The following is a 22,569-nucleotide window of genomic DNA, read 5'->3' as shown; positions in this document are numbered from 1 at the left end:
TACTGGGGTTGGAGGGAAGAGTGTGAAAGATAAAGTATTCACAAATGGACAAGTGAATAGGAGCCTGGCTGTGGAAGGACTTGTGAAAGGAAGGTGGGTGAAGTACAGAGACAGGGAACAGTACTGAGCAAGGGAAGGACATGATCATATCTCGTTCTAAAAAGACAACAATGTATTTAATATAGAGAATGGATTGGACATGGACAAGCCTGGAGTTAGGAACATTGCATAAAAATTTATTGCTGTAATGTACACAGGCAGACTAAACTAAAGGCCAGGGCAAGGCAATGGGAAACACAACTGGGCTATGCTAACTTTATGCTAAATCACTGGTGCATCTTGCTATGAGATTTGAAAGGACAAACACGCTCACCAACTGTGGCCTGCAGTACCACCTGGCATCTGTAGTGCGTGGAATTTAAGAACAGCTGCTGCTAAGCATGGACAAATTCAATTTGTGAAAACACTTGCACAAAATACCATCAACCTCAAAAAATTGACTTCAGGCACATAGAAAAGTATGATGTCTTACACACAATACAGCTGTACTGAATATGCTTATTCATTCACTCACTCACAAATATTTATTGTATAGCAACAAGCAGCAGGTACTCTTCTAAAGACTATGGATACAACCTTGAAGGGACAAAAATCCCTGCCCTCATTGAGATTATGTTCCAGTGAGGAGAGGTCAAAATAAACAGCTGCCTACAATAGTGTGTCAGATGATTGTAATTGCTATGGAGAAAAATAAGAGAGACAGGAGGTTAGCGAATACTTGGGGAAGGACAACAGCAGCTAAAAACTGGAAAAAGTGACAGTGACTGACTATACTGATAAACCTCCCTTTGAGCAAGAACTGAATGGAATTAGGGATCAAGGCAGGCAGTTCTATGGAATTCTAACCTAACCATGATGTTTAAATTCAAAATATGCAACTGGTTTGAGGGCATGCTTTAATAGTGAAAGATATATTTTTATCTGGCAAGCAGGTTGATGCCATGGTTGGACCCTGATGACCAGACCTCATTTCCCCCTCAGAAGCTCACAGGTTCTCAGAGTTTCCTAGAGACAGTTAAGAGTCAGGGGTTTGAACAAGCTTCTTCTCTGGAAGCTGCTAAGCCATCCACTTGAAATGACATGTAAGAGTCTCTCAGGCACAGCTGGCATGTTCCCAATCTTGCGCCTAGCCAACATCTGCTATAGCTTCATGTGGATGTCATTATACTTTAAAATATAAAATAGGGTTGGGTAAAGGGGTTCATACCTATAATCTCAGCATTTTGGGATGCCGAAGCAGGAGGAAGACTTGAAGCTAGGAGTGTGAGCCCAGGCTGGGCAACATAACAAGAACTTGTCTGTACAAAATATAAGAAAATAGCCAGACATGGTGGTGCATGCCTGTAATCCCAGCTGCATGGAAGGCAGAGGTGGGAAGATTGTTTGAATTTGGGAGTTTGAGGCTGCAGTGAGCTGTGATTGTGACACTGCATGCCAGGCTAACAGATGGGCACACTTATATATGGAGTGTGAAGACGTCAGACTCATAGAACACATGAATAAAATGTTGATATTTTATTCAGATATTAGGGGGGGAGCAAAATAGGGAGAAGTTGTTCACATCAACAACGATAACAACAACAACAAAAACTGTTGCATTTTTTCTTTATAAATATAATGTTTACAAATAAAGTAATTTTAGGTGAAACAGAAAAAGTTTAAAATCCATATAAAAATCATTTGTTTTCCATCAAGAGATAAGCAAACTTGTATCTGAGTCCTCTACATGACATGTATTACTTAATTGAGGGTGTAGGGGGCACACGCACACCCCCCAGTTAAGGTGGACATTTTCCTTTCCTTGGTTGAACAGAATTCTATTGTATGACTATTATACTCCGCCATTGCTTCTAGGATGCCATACTTCCTGAGAGGTGACATACTGCTCTTTGGGGTATAATCCTCTATAGACTAGGTAGAAGTTGACACATTTTATTACCAAAGAAACTCGGCCTATACTCATATATTCATGACCACATAGAGATCACTGTGTTTCTGGAACACGCAGTGACATGGTTTTATCAGGGAAGACCTTTATCTGAGACATTATAAACAGCACATTTATTTGAAGAAGGAAACCCGTGAGCAGACCTGGACATAAATTCAACATAACAAATAGTAAGACATCTGTTCTTTACTAAGCACGTCACTGAGAGAGTTACTTAACATCTCGGAGCCGCAGCTTCTTCACTTGTGGCATCGATAATCTCCACCTTTCTGTATCCCAACTTGCTAGTAGGAAAGATGACATGTGAAAGCACCTTGTAACTGTAAAATGACAAACGGGTGCAGGGGTGTCATGAATGATTAAAGCAGTCCTTTAGTGTTTCACATCTCCTGTTTTAAACTCAACTCTCAATGCTTGCATCTTCCAGCGACAGATGCTCAAATGGACCCAAAACTCTAACATTAAACTACAGTGCCCCCTAGCCCATGCAGGAGGTCAAGGCAGCTGACAGGCTTCATGAATAAGCTCTACCACAGATGGTTCTTTTGCCTGAGGGAAAGGCCATTAATTGTACTTTTGGACGATTTCCATCTGTCCAAAAGGAAAAACGCTTAAGCATTTTCTTCAGTACTTGCCTGTAACATTGGTTTTATTTTTTGTTTTTTAAAAAGGAGTAAAATTAAACATCCTTTACTATTTAAATTTTTCTCCTCCAGAATTCTGTAAATGAAGTCTTTTTAAAAGGATAGCATGAGATTTATCTTAGGATGCAGTGTGATGTTTCTGATTTTTATTTTATTACTGATTTGTGGTCTTCAAATTCTTTATAATATAGTGTAAGAGAGGATAGTAGTCACAGTACTCTTTTCACAGAGGGAGAATATGGGGTTAAGTTATTTTTTTTTTTGCAAGATTGCACAGTAAGCTGTTATTATGAGCCTCAGCCCCCTACTTGTAATACACACTAAACTCAAAACAGATATAGAACTGTGTAAGGAAACACCATTGACTATTTCATTTCAAAATATAGAAATATTTGCTAATATGGTTTACCAAAGCAAGATTAAAATATATATACATACCCATTGCTTTCTTCCAATAGGCTACAGTTCTTGCTTATCTTTGGTTTTTAATCTCATATATTTTTATGGTTTTTTTTAAAAATGTTTAAATGGTACAGTAGGTAAATGGAGCCCCAAAGTGATGAGTTCTTAGGAAACTGAAATTACTGTACAGGTTTATTTTTCATGCTGAGCATTTAACTATTAATCAGCCCGGGTTTCAGAAATTTCTTGGAACATCCTTTTCAATGTAAGATAAGGACTGCAATTCATTACACCATGGGAGGAGCCAGAAGCTTTGCTAAGCTCTGCCTGCCTTGACTGTTCATCTCAAATTTAATGGGAGTGTGTGCATTAGTGTGTGCATTAGTGTGTGTGTGTGTGTGTGTGACTATGCCATATTGGTGACCAGACTTGAATTATGACACAATCATGGTTGACTTTCAGGCTGTAGTCTTTCCTTCCCCTTTAGGGAGGTCAGAGATCATTTCAGCCTCAGTGTGCCTTTTACGACCCATTAAGGGGACAGCCAATGTGATTACAGGAAAGCAGGAGGTAACTTTTTTCACCGGTCATTTTTCTTTTCATTTCGCTATTAACCTAGCTCAGAAAACACTCAAGACATGACTCCTCACCAACTCCTGGCTTTGTGTGATCTGATTGCTTCTAAGGGAAAATCTCTATTACCCTAGCAATGGTCCCTTGAGTTTCTCTTTTATTTCTCTGATGTATAAATATCACAAACAATAACAACAACAAACCCTCAAGCCTCCAGCAAAGAGAACGGGAGCACAGGGCAGCATCACTCTTCTTACTATTTTTTTTTTTAACTTGGTAGGAGAGTCTAAATTTTGGCGAGGATGGTGGCATTTATAGGAGGGGCGGGGAAAAGTGTGTCTAATTATATGTTAATAGCTGAACTTGCCTTACCCATGACCCTCCCCCCCCCGCACCTTGCACGCTGGCGAATTTCCTCCGTGTGCTCCTGTGTGGCTCAGCAGACCCTTCTCTCTTTAAGAGAGCCTCCCGCGCCCCTCACTCCGCCCCTTCCAAATCTCTGGGCTCGTCAAAGCTTCCCGAGAGCCATGGTTGGTCCAGGCAGGCGATCAGAGCACCTCATGGAGCGGCTGCTTACCAGGGCTGGGGTGGGGTGGGGTGGAGGGGTCTGTTTGTAGTACTCTCAGTCCTGATGTCACAGGCGCGGCAAGGACATCGCAAGGAGGAGTCGGATTACAGTAAGGATGGGCAGTGCAGCAGGCAGCCCCAGCGCACGCTCCAGCCGCCGGGGATCTTAGCCCTGGAAAGGCAGCCTGCAAGGCGCTCACCCCGCGGAGGAGGCACGCTGCGCGCTCGCTGCTCTCCACGCTGGGGACGTTTCCACCGAATGTAGCATGAAACGGCTCTGCTCTGTGGGTCAGCCTTGGGTGCGAGCTAAAGCCGAAGACGCCGCGGTGGGGTTTCAGCTGTCTGATTAATGAGAAACATAATGTATTTTGGTGAGTGTTCACTCTGATGATGCAATTCTGGGGGTGCCCGGTTCTTCATCAGTGCAGACAAGCCCTTCCAAAAATCTTTAAGCTGCAAAAATAAATTGCATTAAACCTACCTCCAGTTGGCAACTGGAAAACCAAGCTGGTGCAGCCTTCGAAGCTTTCTTTGTGCTACCATCGGGGTTGTTGTCTTAGCTATAGATGAGTTTAAGTTGGAAAAGAAAAGAGATAATAGGGGTGGAGGGAGGGCAAACTTTGCCTTGATTTGTCGGAATGAAGTTGGCCTTTTTAGCGAGGTGAAGAGGGGGAAATGGTGCAGCGTGGGAAGTCACGAGCTAACTTAATGGAATGTGAAACAAAGTTCCTATACGACGGATGCTGTGAAAGCTGAGTCAATATGAGCTTTTCATTAAGCCTTGGGTTTTTTCCTAGTTCCGAGGCAGGAAAGGAAAACATTCTCTAGTGAGCAGCGGTTGAGCAGCTGAGAACACTCCCCCGTACCATCCCGGTGCTCCATCGAGCTGGGAGCAGCCCCGCACAGAATGCACATTATTATAAACCTTTAGAGGTCTCGGAGCTGTTAGATATCTGTGCAGTTTAGTTTTGTGCTACGGTGGAAAGCTCATTGAGGTATTCAGCTGGGCCGTTTGCATTTCCAGAAAGCATGTTAAGGCTTAGATCTGGGCTATCGGTTGAGCACTGGCGGTGGGCTCCACGCTGTACGTTTGAACATAACGCTGCAACTTCCTACTAGGAGAGAAGGCAAACCCCTTCGCTAGAAAGGAAGCCAAGGATAAAGGCTGAATATCCTTTTCTCCTCCCTGAAGTAATGCTTTCCTTCTGTAAGTCCCGTCCGGCATCATCATTTAACGGCATCTATCTGATATTAAAAGGTTCGTGAGAGCGACTGAAGCGGGGCTAGGGAATGTATCTGAGATGCAAATGCTTCGGGTGGTTACTTGGTTTGCTTTAAATATTAAACCAAGAGTCTTCTTTCAGATTAAAGAGGTATGGAGGTAAACTCGTGTTGGGGCACTGTTGGTTTGTTGGGCATTTATTTTCGGTGTGTACTATTTGCTTTGTTTTGTCTTCTTGAGCCTTTGAAACATTTGAGAAAGTGTGGAAGGAACCCCAAGTTGCAAAAGCTAAATGCCTTTAGTTGTCTTGACAGCAATTTTGATTTCCCTGTAATTTGTGTCGTATTAGAAAAGAAGTCTTAAAATAACCTAAATTGATTTGGAAGAAACAATCTTTATTCCATAGCCAAATTTAAACAGAATCCAGAGTTAAACACCGCTTCTCTCCAGAGCGGAGTGATGGAGGTGGCAAGCTTGTTCATTGGTCACTAATAAAAGTGTTTATTATGAATATATTATTGATAAATGGAAAAACTTGTAAAAACAATATGTCTTCAGGACAAGATAAAATTTCAGTATCTGGAATGATACTGAGGGGTGATGAAATATATTATAATTTTAGGTTAAGTTTTCAGCCTCTTCCAACCATTCCTTACGTGATTGTGGTGGGGACTTAAGGCTGTCGAGAATAGCAGTAGAATCTATAAGTACTGGTCAAAGGCCGTCCACCAGTATACTGGATATGTTATGGCTACTGGAGAAATATTCACTGGGCTAACTCATATTATTAACTGTATGCTAGCACAGCCTCTTTCTAAAGCAGAGTGATTCACGGGGTAATTAGTTTCATTGTGTAATGCAAGTTTTTAATAGTACATATCTAAATGTGATGTCCTACTTACTTCAGATGAAACTCTACTCTTTGAAAGACAAGGCTAAAGTTGCCCTTTGTGTCATGAGCATAGATTCATCTCACCATTATTCAGCATGAGGAATGTTTTTCTATTCTCAGAGGAAATCGTGTCTATTCAAGAATGCTGTTTCTTTCAGGTTATGCTATGCAGCCTCCTTGCTCAAGCTATTAGACGTCCAGAACTCTGGGAGCCCGCCTGTCTCTAATAAAATGCATGGGACAAGATCTAGGGCAAAAAGAATTGAGCCATCTACCCCAGGCATGTTAAAAATTTCAGCAGCATTCTAATGTCTGCAAATCCTTAGACTATGTGTATATGCACGTATGTACATACACACATATGTGGGTATGTGCATGTATATTTGTGTGTGTTCAGAATTTCAGGTAATTTTTCAGAACGCTTTTCATATTGCAGATTGATTGGCCACTACTTTTTTCTTCATTTGTCAACTGCACAGTTTATCCATTCAGGGAGAAAAGGGACAAAGGGAAAGCAATGCTACATTCTTGCACTTTTCTGGTGCTTTGTGAAAATGGAATAGAGCTATCCGAAGTCTTTATCATTTGTGTCCCCAGCAGAGAGTGATGAAGAGCATAGTTATGCTGTGGTATGGGGTCGATTGGTATGAAGCAAGATGATTACTTCTCTTATAAATAATCTGATTTGTCAGGGTTGCCCTCCCCGTCACATGTAACTGAACAATTGCTGTCTGAATAGGCTGTCCCAGTCTCCCTGCGTCTCTCTCAGCCTCCTTTTCCTCAGGAGCTGGACCGTTGGACCCTGTCCTATCTCGGTGGGAGTCAGCTGCATGTGTACAACTTAGTGGAATAGGTCATATTTCCAGTTCTCAAGAATAGCTCATGTTTGGAGTGTGCTGTCTCAGATTTACAAGACTAATGGACCCTTTTAATGACTTAAAGCTCCCTCTTCCCTTCCTTCGAGAGTTTAGTGCAGTGTTTTCAATAATTGTTCCTTCGTACTTCCTGCTCAGCAGTTGAAGAGTTTGCTGTTCAGTCACCCTGGATACTTTTGTACTTAGTCTATCGATCTTGGATCTTGCATTCATTACTTAGACTTAAATATAAGGTTCACGCGGAGGAAGAAGTGGGGAAAATCCTAGTCAGCAAGCTGAGGGAGATTTCCCGTAAAAGCAAGAGAAAATAATAAATACTTATGAAGTTACCTTCCCACCCCATCAATATTTTAGATAGTTAAAAATTACATGTGCCAAGGATGAATACCCATTAATAATTTATTCAGAAATATAAGCCAGACAGCTTCTTCCCAGATTAAGGAAAAGATACTCTAGGTGGTTGTCAGCACCGTGGACTTAGCTGCTGGGTTATGGTTTGGTTGAGAGGAGTGTGCTGGTATGAAGGCCAGGTTCTTTGCTTGAGTGCATCGCAGCAATTGCTCAGACCCTGGCAGAAGGTTGTAACTGTGCACCGTCTCTGGCTCCAAGTGCCGTATGTTTGAATCATCTCTCCCTTTCCATCTGGCTGGACACATTTCTCCACTGCTGGAGTGGTGAGTCGTTGCCAGTGGTCATGTCAACCACACAGATTCCCCACGGTTGGCCAGAGAAGTACCATGTCTCACCCTTTGTAATAGGGAGAGAATTTGTGTCTGAAAATTAGGATGTTTCAGATCTGAGTCAAGTAGATAAGAGACCCTGGTGAGCTTGCAGCCAGGGAGGGACAGGGGCTTTCTGGGTGAGGATACTCCAAAATGTGAAACGATGCACGTTAAGCAAATGAGCAGAACTGAGAGACAAATATTAGCGCTCTCTCTAAATGTTACTGTTAACCTAGAGAAAAGGGCAGGTAAAATTGAGAAAGTGTGAATCCACCATTCAAGTTCACCTTGATATGAACGCAAGATCAGCTGTCTTTAAAATGCCTAAGAAAAATAGGAGAAATACTTAGTGGTATGACTATCATAATAAAAGAAATACTTCATTGAGGAAGCTTTTGATATAACAACTAGGAAAACAAACAAAAAAACAAACAAAAAACACTAGTCTAAAAATTCTAGGCCAGAATTCTATTCCCTTGCCTGTAATAGACACGTTTGGACATAGTCTTAGGAGAGACTTTTGTTTTTCCCCTGGGAGATTGAGAACATTCTCAAGTCAGCATTTACACTTTTGGTTGTGGCTGGACCGTCAAGTTCACCTCCAAAGCAGTGTGTTGGAAAAACAGTTAAACGGCAAGGTTATGAGCAAGGAAATGATCAGAAAGCAGCAGGCAGCAGAGAAAAACATTCCTCTTTTTTAGAGTTTTCAGTGAAAACATTTAACTCCTTCTAATTAGTTTGTTCTGAGTGATCTGTTATGGGGAATTAGGAATTAGGTCCACTAGAGTCTTTCTAAACACTCAGGAGGTATTTCTGTCTTACTGAGGCTGACAGGGGAGAGAATTATTTGGGAAAGAACATCTATGTTGAGATTTTCCCTTTTAAGTTTGAAGGCATTGCCCTTACATTTTATTACGAATGAATCTAAATGGGATGCAATAAAGTCCCATCTAATAGGGATGGGGAATGTAACAGGTGAGTACAGCTGGAAAGGGTACAATGAAAAAAAAAAACCTGAATTTGAAAAGAACTTAGAAAACCATAAATATTTCTTCCTCAAGATTGTTCTCTTTTAAATTTATGTGAAGTGCTTGAGAAACCAAATTCCAAATTTGATCAACATACCAAAAACACTGATTCTTTTTTACTCCCTTAAATTCTGAGCTCATCTTATTAAAGGGCCTCTTTAGTTGTTGTAATTATATGGAAATGAGATGGGTTTATTTAAGAGATACATTCCAAAATTCATGAGATAATGACTTGCAAAGTTACCCCTTTGTGGGTGGCATAATTGTTCCAAAAAACAAATGAACAATTTAAATTATTGGTTTCTGACTTCCATTCCAGAAGATTTGGTCACAGCTGCTTCTGACTGAGACCTCCCTTGATAAGACAAGATGTGTTGGTTAGTGTGTGTGTGTTTAACACTGGAATGTCAAGTAGTGCCTTATTAGATAGATACCCAATATTATACTTCATTACCAGCTTTCATGTTTTCCTGGATCTTTTCACATCATTTGAAATGTGGCACATTAAGTATTGATTTAATAAGATGGATATTAAAGTGTTTTTTGAGCACAGCTGGCTTTCCAGTTTAGCAACCATAATATACATGAGAGATTTTAAAAATTAAGTCATAAGGATAATTTTCGAGGCTTTTCCTGCTTAAGAAAGCATGATGCTTGTATAAGCAGAAACCTATTTCTGCTTTGACCTTGAGAAAGTGATGTTTCCATTTGTATTGCACCATGAAAAACATGTCAGGAAAGAACAAAGGTCACAGTCCCTGCCCTCTCCCTTTCTGCCTCTCTTTAAAGAAGCCATTACATATCATTTCCCACAAAGATTAGTTTTGCAACAGAATTTCACACATGATTGGTGGCATTAAGAGAAAATACAGCATAAGAGGTGGCTAGAAATATCAAAGCTTAAAGTGGTTGAGATCATGCTTGAACCAAATTGCTAGGATTGAAACTAGGAAGATGCTTTGCTCTGTCGCAGCATTAAAATCGTTATGAAGCAGCTGGGAGTCAGCCCTGATTGAATATGAACCTCAGGTTTGCACAGCCTTTAAAAGGGAAGGTCTTTCCATGAATTCCTCTTGGTTCCAAAAGCTCAAATTTCTGCGAGCCTCTATTGGAGCATAGGATAGGATGCAGTGAACCCCTTCTTCTTACCAGTCTGTTTCCTCTTTTTTCACCTACTTGCAATATCACATTTCTGTAAGTTGAGAGAAAAGTAATGTGAGGAAGGTCAGAAAGGAAATTGGCATCCGTATCAGGCGTGATGCTCAGAGCAAATGCTACCTGCCCCCAAACATTGTCCATGGGGGGAGAGAGGTGCTGCGGGGACAAGTAGGGGTTGGTGGGCGGAGAGATTTAACAGATAAATGTTGCTGAATCTGTATCTCCAGCATTGCTCAGTGTCAGGCACTTAACAAATACGTGTTGGATGTGAAAGACTGAATGAGTGTTGGAAACCAGACAGGAAGGAAATCTGCTTCCTCAACACATCCCCTAAGGCTGATGTTTCCTACGAAAGCTAGTACTTGGGAGTATAGGAGAAAAAAAAAAATCCTTTTGCTCTTCAAACACTAGCTGCTTTTAAAAAGTTCCATGAAAGTAAAAACTAGTCGTTAGAAATTGATGTTAGATTAAATACCCTAAATTCCACAGTCTTTTTTTTTTCTATTTGTTTCTTCATAGGACTCTGCAATGTGAGGAGAAGAGAGATAACTGTAGAATAGTAAGGCCAATGCACAAAAGTGTCTGATGAATCCCTAAAACCGTCATAAAATATGGTCAAATTATGCTTTATAACAGCTCTCCTGATCACAAGTTCTATTCTCCATTCCCTTTGTTTACACAACTTGCCCCAGATGTTGACATTCCTGCTAGGTGGCTAGAATGGACAGGGAAATACCCGACTTTCATACAAGGAGCTGAAAATGCCTAGAAAGTTCATCAGCAGTGGAGGTTGTCATTTGCAAAGGCAGAAGAAAATGGACATAATTTTTACTACTGTTTTCAAGGATTTGTAAAACTTTTCACATTTAATTTTTTTCATATTCATGCATTTTCCTAATAAGGGAAAGTATTAATACTTGTGGCAGATTGCTTTGAGGATAAAAACAATGAATGCAAACATATTTTAATAAGCATGACCCCTTGTACTTGTATAGTAATTGTATCTTTTAATACATGTAAACATTATGCTTTTTTTTGTCTTCAAAATGACCCATTGCAAGAGGTAGACAATATATAATTATTCCTATTTTTAGATGTGGCATTTGAGCCTTAGATGACTGAAACAACTTTCTCAAGGTCATATATCTAGTAACTGTTAAGGAATAAACTCTAAGTCAGTACTTCTGAGACTTACTTCAGTGCTTTTTACAGTAAAGTATAAGGGGTAGTTTTATAAGTGAAATATTACTTGTAATAGTAACATGCAAAAAAAATTGCTCATAAATAGAGAAATGAATATAAATGATTCAGTTTGGTTTTTGATTTTCTGGACTCACAATACAGAACTCTGTACATAATTTAGAATTTTATTCTTTTTTGTACATCAAGCGATTAATAATCACAAAAAAATAAATACTGCTTACAAGGCATGAGTCAGTGTTATGGATTAAATATTTATCTTCCTTTCCCCAAAATTCTTAAGTTGAAGCCATAATTCCTAATGTTATAATATTAGGAGGTGGGGCATTTGGGAAATATATTAGAAGCTCTGTGAGCTGACCACTCACAGGACTGTATAAAGCTGGTCAACCTACAGAAGTGGTCAAAATAAGGAGGTAGGCCAATTGTACTGATACGTAAATAGAGTACATGTCCAGTCTATGATAATTAGATCAGCTTAAGGGGATGGTCAGTCCAGGGAGGTGGTCAACTATGGGGGTTCTACTGTATTAGGTTTAGATAATGTCATGAGGATGGAGCCATCACGATGGGATTAGTGTCCTTATAAGGAAAGGACCATGCCATATGAGCCTATAGCAAGAAGATGGCCACTGCAAGCCAGAAAGAGAGACTTTATCCAAACCAGAGCAGACTTAATGTCTTGATCTTGGACTTTCCAGCCTCAAGAACCATCAGAAATAAATGTCTGCTATTTAAGCCCTTCCCTTTATGGTACTTTGTTATTGCAACCTGAGCAGACTGAAGCAGCTGGCCTGAGGCAGAATCCAGGCTTTCTTTACTGCCTCAGCTTCTCCATTTTAGATTTTAATATCTAAAACTTAAACAAATTATGTGCTACATGTTTTTGCTATCTCATTATGGAATTACAATGCTTGTAAAAACATTGTAAGTTATTTGTGCTAAAAGCTCTTTGTATTTAAAAGACCCCACCTCTGCTGTTTGTTCAAGATGAAATCTTAGCCTGTTCTTTATTTTGTGACTGAAAAAGAGGAAAAAGTGGCCTGTTATATAATCTTAAGTGGTCCTGTCTCTTTGGGCAAGTCATCTCATATTTTTGATATTTTGTTTCTTTGTTTTTTGGGGTTTTTTAAAATTTTTTTTATTAGATCATAATTGTGTACATTAATTCTATCATAGGATACAGTGTGTTGCTTCCATATACAGTTTGAAAAACTCTCATCCAACTGGCTAACATAGCTATCATGTCTTTCTCATAATTGTTATGTTAAGACATTTATATTTGACCTTTAGCCAAATTCACATGTACCCTAATAGGATAAATCATAGGCGTGATCCCCACAATATCATTCTCTTCACCCATCCTCCCCCCTCCCCTCCCCTCCCTCTCCCCTTTCCCCGTAATCTTGGACTCCATTTGGATTATAGCTTTCCTAAGATAGCTAACAATTAGTTTCATAATAGTGTTAGGTACATTGGATACTTTTTCTTCCATTCTTGAGATACTTTGCTAAGGAGGACATTTTCCGGCTCCATCCATGTAAACATGAAGGAGGCAAAGTCTCCATCTTTCTTTGTGGCTGTATAGTATTCCATGGTATACATATACCACAATTTATTGATCCATTCATGGGTCGATGGGCACTTAGGCTTCTTCCTATTTTGTTTCTTTGTAAAATGAGAATAATATTTCTTGCATTTCTATTTTGAGGACTAAAATATATTTTATGCATAAAAGTTCCTACTACTAGGAAGTACATGATACGCAGTCACTTAATTTTAATTATTTCTTACTTTCATCCAGCCTACATACAAATGGATAAAATTGAGAAAAGGGATTTTAACCTGTTTGAGTTGAGCTGGGAAATAGGAATTGAGCTAAGTAATTTGCATAGAAGAACATTAATGCAAATGATGTATCATATAGGTTGTGGAAGATCTGAAAACCCGCTGGGAAATGGTAAGGCAATCCAAAGAGTAGCCATAGCAAGAAACTGTTAGTTATAAATGGAGACACAAGAGACAGAGTCTTGGAGGGTAGGGCCCAGGGACTCCTGGTAGGAGCTGGAATCGTGGCAAACCTAAGACACTGAAGCATGTGGGGGATCTTGCCTTAGGATAAGAGATGGAGAAATACCATGGCTTCTCCCTTCTCCCACCCTGAATCCATTGCTTTCATTGGTAGAACTGAGCTGCCAACTTTCCAGGCAGTTTGAGAAATGGGTTCTTGAGGTCTCATCCCCGCTCCTGCAGCTCAGTGGAAGGGCAAGAATGGATCTCAGGGCAAATTGGCCACAGACCTGAAGAGACATCTTGTACCTTATATGGCAGTAGCACTTTAAACGGGAGCCTTCTGCAATGGCATCTTGAGTATCAGCGAGAGTTTGGTTGGGGAAGATAGGCTTAAGAGGAAAGGAGTGTGTGTGAAGAGCTTTGGGCAGCTCTTCAACAATCCTCCTGGCTCAAGTATCTACTTTGTCACTTTCTGGTAATGTGACTTTGGACAGATTAGTGAATCTCTCACTGCAGTTTTTTTTTTTTTTTAACAATGAGTTAAAGAATCTGACGGCAAAGTTCAATGAGATTTGAATACAAGCTTCGCAATCTGCATATCACCACATAAATGGGCCTTGTTATGGAGATGTGTAAAACCAAGGCACCTTATAATTTCAACTTATAATATACCTAAGCAAATGGTGTAACCAAACTTGTGTACCCCTGTAATATTCTGCAATTAGAAAGAAAAAAAAGAAGAGGTGAATTTCAACCATAACAACTTGGAAATGTGTGTTCAGCTATGTGGTTTAGCATTCGGACCAGATTTCAGAGTGGACTGAGGAAGGGACTGTTTGTTAATTCCTCAAAAAGCCCCTTGTCAATAGCCCCTTGAATTTTCAGTTTCTATGTACCTTAGAGGACACCTCCAGTCTGTTTTTTGTCATTCTTCTATAACAAAGGGGAAAATGCAGACGAAGAGGTAGGGGAGAGGAACTGAGCAGGGCAGGAATTCTGAGATTCCAAACCTCATATTCTATCTACACCAAGACTCTAATGGGGATGGACACATTGAAAGCTGAGAGAGTTTATTAATAGTTGCTTGGGAAGTGAAGAGGGATTTGGTATTGATTTTTATCTATCCCTCCATGTGTTGCTGGACTTTTAAAGATAGATTTATTCGGCTGACTCTGCCTAGTATAAGAAAAAAAAAATTAAGGGAAAACATTTTGTCCTTCCTGTATGGAAATATTAGCGTCTCTCTCAGAGCCTGGATGTAAAGTCCTGTGACAGTTCATAACTTATGGTGCCCTTGTTTTCAGGTAACACCACCATAGCTGCTGGGAAGCTTTCCCCTTTCAGTACAATAGAGACGGTATGGATTACCACCAAGTGTTTTAATTAGCTGCCCTAGGGAATGGCAGGCTATAACTTAGAGGTCTTTGGGGGTTCTTAGGATTTGTATTCTAAAGATTTATCAGTTAAAAGGTACATTAGATGGCAGATTAATTGTATATATTTTTTTCCTTTAGGGTAAAATTGTATAGGCTCCTAAATGCTAACCTGGTGAATTACTTCTTTTTTGACACTGTTGCCTGGTTTTTCTTGGCTTTTAAATTACTTAATAAGTAAGAATATTGTAACAAGAAGCTCAAGACATGGGCTTTATGTGCCTCTTGGTTTCTTTAAAGGATTCTCGGCTCCCCTTTGTGAACAGCCCTGATGCCGACAGGTGATGACAGGTGATGTGGCCACCAGCCACAGAAGGGGAATTTGATATAGGCTGTATGCTTGGTTTGGTCCAGGTGCTGCTGTGAGTTATTCTATTGCAACTCACCAGCAGCCTAGAAGGAACATCAGTGGATCCAAATCATGGCTGTACAAAATATCACCTGGGGAGCTTTGAAATGATACTCATGTCAAAACCCCACCACGGTCCAGTTCTCTAGAGGGGATCCAGACCTCTATATTTTATTTTTAATCCCCTCAGTTAAATCTGAAGGGCCACCAGAATAAAGAATAGCTGAGATGGAGAATATTAACCATTTTATAGAGAACGTCCTTAGGCCTTATGAATTCCCAACTCTCCCCAGGTTACCCCGGCAGCAGTTGGCAGGATCACAGTCCCAACCCAGGTCGATTTCATCCAAAGCTTATGTTCTTCTCTTCATAACCTACTGCCTTCTCTTAGGAAAATCAGCCTGTGGCATGATGTTGAGGCCTGGTTACAAACTTCCTTGTGCTGTCCATCCCTGGTTTCCATGGGAAAGTCCCCAAAGGATAGGAACCCTTTCTTTCTACTTAAAACTATTTATAGAGCTTGCGTACAAAAGAAGTTCACATCATGCTAGTTGATTCAGGATCATGGTGATGTGATTCTGGAAAGGATTTGGAAAGCTTGATTCTCAAAATATAATGTTTGTACCAATCATCTGAGAATTATCTTCAAATATAGATCCTGATTCAGTGGGTCTGAGGTGTGGCTGGGATTCTGCCTATCTCATCAGCCCACATGTGATGTTGAGGCTATTGATTGACTCACCAATCACAAGGAGAGTAGTTTGGCTTCAGTGATCATTTCACTAAGCTAACACTTTATGCAGGTTTGGGACATCAGATGTAAGTCTCCAACCTAAGGATCTCTATTTTTATTCTACAAGATACTCAGTGGTCTATGGATTGAGTTCCAGTTAGGGTGACCAACCATTCTATTTTGCCTGAGACTGAGAGGATTCATAGGACGTGGACCTTTTTTTTTTTAGGATTTACTTTTTCTTTTCTTTCTTTCTTTCTTTCTTCCTTCCTTCCTTCCTTCCTTTCTTTCTTTCTTTTATTAAATTATAGCACTGTACATTAATACTATCATGGGGTACAGTGTACTGTTTCTGTATACAATTTGAAATACTTTCATCCAACTGGTTAACATAGCCTTCACGTCTCTTTCTTACTCTTTCTTCATTATTATGTTAAGACATTTATATTCTACAATTAGAGAGATTCACATGTACCTTTATAGGATGAACCATAGATGTGATCCCACCAATCACCCTTCTTCCACCCCTCCCCTTTCCCCTCCCCTCCCTCTCCCCTCTCCCCTTATTCCTGGGCTAAAATTGGGTTATAGGAACTTTTAGTGCTAAAAGTGAGAAAATTTCACAGACTGTGAAGAATTGGTTCTCTAATTCCAACAGACTGAGGCTGGACCCTAGCCTTAGTTGAGCAAGCCTTAGTTTCTTTATCTGCAAAGCAGAAATAATAAATTACACTCCACAGGGTGGTTGTAAGGGTTAAATTGAAGGGCACATGTAAAGCACTGCACATGCTATTGTGACGTTCATGCTCACTAAATGTTGGCAGTGGCTTCAGCTGGTTATTCATAGACCTGGCTTAGCGCTCCCCTCCATTACTGAAAAGAAGAAATACCCCTAGTCAGGTGCAGGTGGCTATGGATCATCTATCTTCTCTAATCTCTGTACAGGGAAGTCAGCTGGCAAATAATCTCCTTCCTGTGTTCTGATGGTCAAGCTGGAGTGAAGTCATTCTTCAGTATACACTTTGCCTACCCCAAACATCAATACTAATGTTTTTTGTTTGCTGTTTAGAGAAAGAAAAGCTTGGCTGAGACTTTACCACCTTGGGACATTCTGAATTGGCCCCTTGTGTTCCTGTCGACCTTGTTTATCCATTAGCGTTTCTCTGAGCTCTGTAACAACTTATGAGGGCAGCTGCAACTAATGACTGTGCCTTCCATCTCCTGACCTGTCATCGTGTTAACAATCGATATCCTTAAAACAACACACACAGTCAAAGCCGCACCTCCATCACAGCTTCCAATAATCATGGCCACCAAGAGCAAGAAAGAAAGACGCTGAACTGACACACTTCCTAGCACGGGGCCTGGGCAAGGATGCTGGATTAATAAATGTTTCCTGAGGGTGATGCTAAGCTGTGGGGTCACTCTCTGCTGCAAGTGACTTTTCAGGAGTGATCTGTGGCACCACCTTCTCTTGCTCAATTGGCCAATGTTGATGAATGAGGCTGACACTGCTAGTCCTTGCCAAGGAAAGCCAATTCTCTCACTCCTGTCAAATCCCATCCACTTCTCAGAACATTTAGTCAGCCATGTATGTGGCTCTTAGGTGAGAAGTAAATGCACGTTTGTTTTTCTGTTATCACTAGGAAGTGGGGCAGCTACTAGGAACAGACTGATTCACAGGGGAGGTTACTGGGGCTGAACTGCTGCTGACCAGTATTTTGGACAAGAAAACAAATGAGCAACAAAGCAGAATCTACTCTTGCTTTCTTTGAGTGTAAAATATGGTTGCAGAAAGAGCCCAACATGATCGCACTTTTGCTTATGTTCAGTAGAGAGGAAAAATTGGGAGATTTTTGTCTTTGCTCTCTTCTGTGCTTATTATAGCCATATACTATACCCAGCTGAAAGTGTATTAAACATAAAGGGCCAGCGTCTCCATTTGATAGGAAATGGAGGCCATATGATTAGTAACTGCATGTATCTGGCTATTACCAATACTTAAATTAAAAATTAAAACTTAAGTCTTGAGATAGTGGGATGACTAATGATGAATTGCCCAGACCTCAGCTTCCAAATGAGTAACTTGAAGTAATAATGGCAACTTACTCTACTTCAGAGAGAAAAGCTGTAACTACAAGTAAGGCTAATATTGCCTGCATGCCCCCTGCCAGCCTCTCTGTTGGCCCAACTGGTCCCCATCAACAACCCTATAAACAAAAGCATTATCAGTATGCCTGTCTTCCAGATGAGGAAACTGAGGTTCAGCGAGATTAAAGTGAGACTAAAGTAAGGGGCTCGGTTAGGTTGTGCCCAAGATATCTGGCTCCATAGGTCTCCCCACCACCATATTTTATGTTTTATGTGACCTTGAATAAATTCCAGCCTCTGAAAACTGAAGACTTGGAGTTATCATCATTATTCTAATAGAGCTGCAGTTTTTTGAAAAAGGCAACAAATTACCCGAGAACCAATTCTCGCAAACAAAACTCTTCTCTGTTTGCAAGCTAAGCAGCCACCCCGTGGTACGACCTGAGGCTGGGATCAGGGAAAGAGTCCGGAAAGTCTGCACAGAGGGCAGGAGATACAAAATCTTGTGCATAGAACGTGCAGCACTAACACCTGTAATTCTCCAAAATTGTGACTCGCGATGGCTGGCTTCTCTTAAGTGTTTGCTATGTGTGAGGAGAAGTGCTCTGACCTTAACCCGTGACTTGTGCCTGATAAAGGGTCTACACTCTTCAAATAGAACAACAGATTTCGTTCTCACTCCTTTCTTCATGGGTGTATCGGCAACATGCCACATGTAGGGGGCAAGTAATCATCCAAAATTCAATTAGACCCTGAAGCACCAGGAACTGAGAGAGACTATATACTCTTTTAAATACCTTCAGAATATTTTTGTATTTTTTGAAAAGATAATGCACGTACAAATTTTAATTAAATATTATTATAGTATAAATAGTGAAAACTAAATCTTCTCCATCCCCAACCATTGTTGCATTTGAGAATCTAAGTTCCGCAGAAGGCTTCACATATGTGTGTATACACTCCTCTAGGAAGCTGACTAGGAACCTGGTTTGGCATATTGTTTTATTTATTATATATTTGTATTCCTCATTCTTATTTTAGGAGTATATATGATTTTAGGGCAGGGGCATATGATTTCTTTCACAGACCCATTTAAAAGAAAAATAAGTAATTCTTATTCTTTTCCTACTAAAAACAATGACTATTATTGTGTAACTCCAATTCTTCACATACATAGAAACACATATCTCTATAGGGTAAATTCTTATAAGCTAAATTTCTGGAGCAAGACCTAGTGAATTTTCATGGGGGTATTGCCAAGGTATCCTATGAAAATCTTAATTGATATAATATGTGTGTGTGTATCATTAGAGAGGAGAATATCTGGCTGTAAATAGCAACTGCTTCTCGGACCTCTCAGAGAGGATTTTCAGGGTGAGACAAGAAATTGCTGCCTGCGTTTTGTTGTCTTTACTCTTTCTTCCCAACTTTGATTATCTATTTCACTTCTATTGTGCCAATTCAGGGCGGATGTTAGTCTGAATATTCAAAGAAAATCTATGATGCCGTAAAATTGAAAGATGCTTTATGTTTTAAGAATGGGGATTTGAAAAAAAGAATGGGGATAAATGCACCAGGAAGAATACATTTTTTGTAAGTGAAATTTTACCTTCCTGCTTCAAAACTAGGAGGTTGATTCTTAAATGATCCCTTAAATCAGTTGGATCTAAAACCAAACCTAGTCTTAAAGAATGTTTTATTCTTTTTTTTTAAAGCCAGTGGGCATTAAAGTGCAAATACATCTATGTGTCCTTCCCTGTTTCAGTGGTGCTTTTTTTCCTAACTCCCTGTTATTCTTTCCCTTTTTTAGTATTTAGTATTTAACATATGATAGGCTCAAAAATAGTACGGAGTGTCTATGGTAGAAAAGAATGCCACATTTATTAAAAAGCAAAATGTCCAAGCTGTAATGATGTCATCATCTATTGAGCTCTTGAGCTATTTACAAACATACACTCATGTTCTACTTAGAGCAAAGCCATTGTTTTTGTGTACTAGATGTCGTCATCTCTATTGTTTCCTGCCCAAGGTCAAATAGAGAGATTGTTTCCTGCCCAAGGTCAAATAGATTGAAAACGGCAGGCACAGGATTCAAACCAGGGCTTGCTGAGCAGACAATTTGTGTGCCAAAATTTTGACACTACCCTTTGGTACTGTTCTGTCAAGTATACTTTTCTTGGCCCACTTCTGTGGAATCCTGGTAGTAGGGGACATTTTCTTAGGGTGGACACACTCGCTTTCCTGGCCCTTGCTGTTGGAGAGTCTCAAGGACACTCAGCAGTCCCCGCTGAACAATAGTGAAAGCGCTGTTCTGCAGAAGGGATGAGGAGAAGGAAGGAGTGACCAAGCAGCTCTTCTCTTCTGTTGGGGAGAGAGATCTTCAGTATTACCTGCTGTGTCTTTGGACCATGCCTTACAGTTCCCAGTGATATCAAAGCAAAGGAAACAAAGTGCAGGAAATCAGTAAATCACTGCACTTAATGATATGCTAATTAGGAATGCCCGATAGCAATCAGTCTAGTGTCCTAATTTACAGCCCTTCTGTTCATTGAGCCATTTAAAGTTCTCCCCCATCCTAGAGACTATGTAAACATTGTGTAACATAATAGAAGATTCTCTTACTGAGAGATGGGACCTTGAAGTCTCATCTGATAACCTTGTAAAGAGGCATGACCTTATAGTGAAGGTGAGAAAAATGAAGATGGATAAATTTAATCATCTGACACAAATAAACAATTCAGAGTGAGTGGCACAGCTCAGACCACCTAGATCTAGTGCAGGTCTGTGGACTCCTTCCTAGTACTTTTTGCTCTCCCAGGAACATAAGGAAAGTGCATTGTCTCAATTTTTCTTCACAGCAAATCTAGGAGGTGAGTATTGTCTATAGGCAAGGAGACTGTCATTAAATCATTTCCCCAATGTCTTACAGAAAGTGGAGAAAGAAAGACTTGTATTTCTGCTTCCTGGATTCAAAGCTCCAGTCTGCCATTATTTGCAATAGATTTGAAAGTGGGTGTATCCCTGTACTTGGCAGAGTTAAAATCAATTCAGGGATCTTTCCCAGCCTTAAAATTCCCTGATCCTACATAGCTAGGGGAATAAAAGGGTGGGATTTGTTGGAGCAGTAAATCATGGCAGCCGGCACGAGTCCCAAAGGCATGATCAAGTCTCCCTCCTTCCATTCCTCATTGTCAGCAGTACGCATCATTTATCTCTACTAAATGCTGTAATTGCCCCTAATGAGCTTCCTGACTTGATTCTCTTATGCTTCCAACCCGACCAGCAGCTCACAGTCCCAAGGCATTGGCTGCAGACACGACACCCGCACAATACAATCCCACACGCTCAGATGCCTTCAGTGGTACTTATGTCCTGATATGTAGTCCCAAACTTCTTAATTCCAGTGCTCAGTGCAGCCCAGGTTCTGGCTCCAATTTACTTTGCAGTTTTATTTTTGCAAACTGCCCTGGAGTCCTCTGCAGAACCAGCATCACTTCTTAACCTGCTCAGCCTTTGACTCACGTAGCCTGGCGCATGGTTTGTTTTTGCCATTGGGTCTCCAAAATCTAAGCACTATTTTATATTTACTCTTAGTTTCTTTTGCCTTTTAAACATTTTATATGAGAACATAAATCTCACAAATTCTTCAAAAAAGTTCACTGCAAGTGTGCCTTCTTTAGGAAGGCACATCTAATTCCTTATATAGAAAGCACTCTTTTCTCTGAATTTCCATGTGTAGTATTTTAAAAATGTATCTGAGCAAAATCATGAAGTGTTCTAGGTTTACCTTTCCCTAGTCTAAATCTACTGAATCAGAATCTTCATGAGTAGAGACCAGGAATTAGTTTTTTCAAAAACTCCCCCCCTTAACTAGACCTATAAATCTAACATGATAGCACTTAAAATACTAACAGGATTCAATTATAAATTAGACATATAGTACAATTTCTCTAAAGAAGAAACATAAGTAATTGTTCCAGGAAATTATGATAGAGGAGTATTCTAATGGGAAAGTTATCCTCAAATATATCATAAAATCCTAATAATTTCAGTATTTTTGTCCTAAATAGTAGACAGGTAATATAAAATTAGACTAGTGAGAAGTAAACTTAATATACTTTTGTATGTGAGGATTTAGGCCAATAATAAAAAGGACATTTCAGTTCACTAATTAAAACAGAAACTATTAAAGAAATTTTGGGATAATTGGATAAATATTTAGATAAATGAAGTGCATATTTATTTTACTTCTTATACCAAAATAAATTGCAAATTGAACAAAGATTCAAATATAACAACTGAAGCTATAAATGTATCTTAAAAAGCCAGTAGAATGTACACACTTGCAGTGGGAAAAGGCTTTGTAATCAGGATACAAGCTCAGAACTATAAAGAGGAGAAATAATAAACTTAACAACATAGTATTAATAACTTGTGTTTAAGGAAAATAATCTAAAAATTAAGCAAAAAAAAAAAAACCCTACAAAATCAGAAAATAATACTTAACAAAACTTATAAAGTCAGATATATGGCTACTTTCTTTAGCTAACAGAGAATTTATATGAACCAAGAAAGGCAAAATAACTAAGAAAGATTGGTAAAGAATATGAATATTGACAAATTTATTCTAAATCTATAGAGAGGCAAAAGACCCAGAGA

The 22,569-nt window shown here is 39.7% G+C and overlaps 1 protein-coding gene across 1 annotated transcript in view; it reads left to right on the top strand.

Moving 5' to 3' along the window:
* Positions 1 to 4,137: 4,137 nt before the first annotated feature.
* The window catches only part of ZNF385D (zinc finger protein 385D), a 295,108-nt gene continuing 276,676 nt past the window's right edge, over positions 4,138 to 22,569 (top strand). Inside the window, exon 1 of the mRNA XM_003781736.2 lies at positions 4,138 to 4,565. Coding sequence (XP_003781784.1) covers positions 4,544 to 4,565 — 22 coding nt within the window. The 5' untranslated portion in view covers positions 4,138 to 4,543. The remainder of the gene's footprint in view (positions 4,566 to 22,569) is intronic.

Source organism: Otolemur garnettii, unplaced genomic scaffold (assembly GCF_000181295.1).
Source record: "Otolemur garnettii isolate 467f Iridium unplaced genomic scaffold, OtoGar3 scaffold00002, whole genome shotgun sequence".
NCBI lineage: Eukaryota > Metazoa > Chordata > Mammalia > Primates > Galagidae > Otolemur > Otolemur garnettii.
The sequence above is the reverse complement of the archived record's forward strand: the minus strand, read 5'-3'. Positions and strand labels throughout refer to the sequence as shown.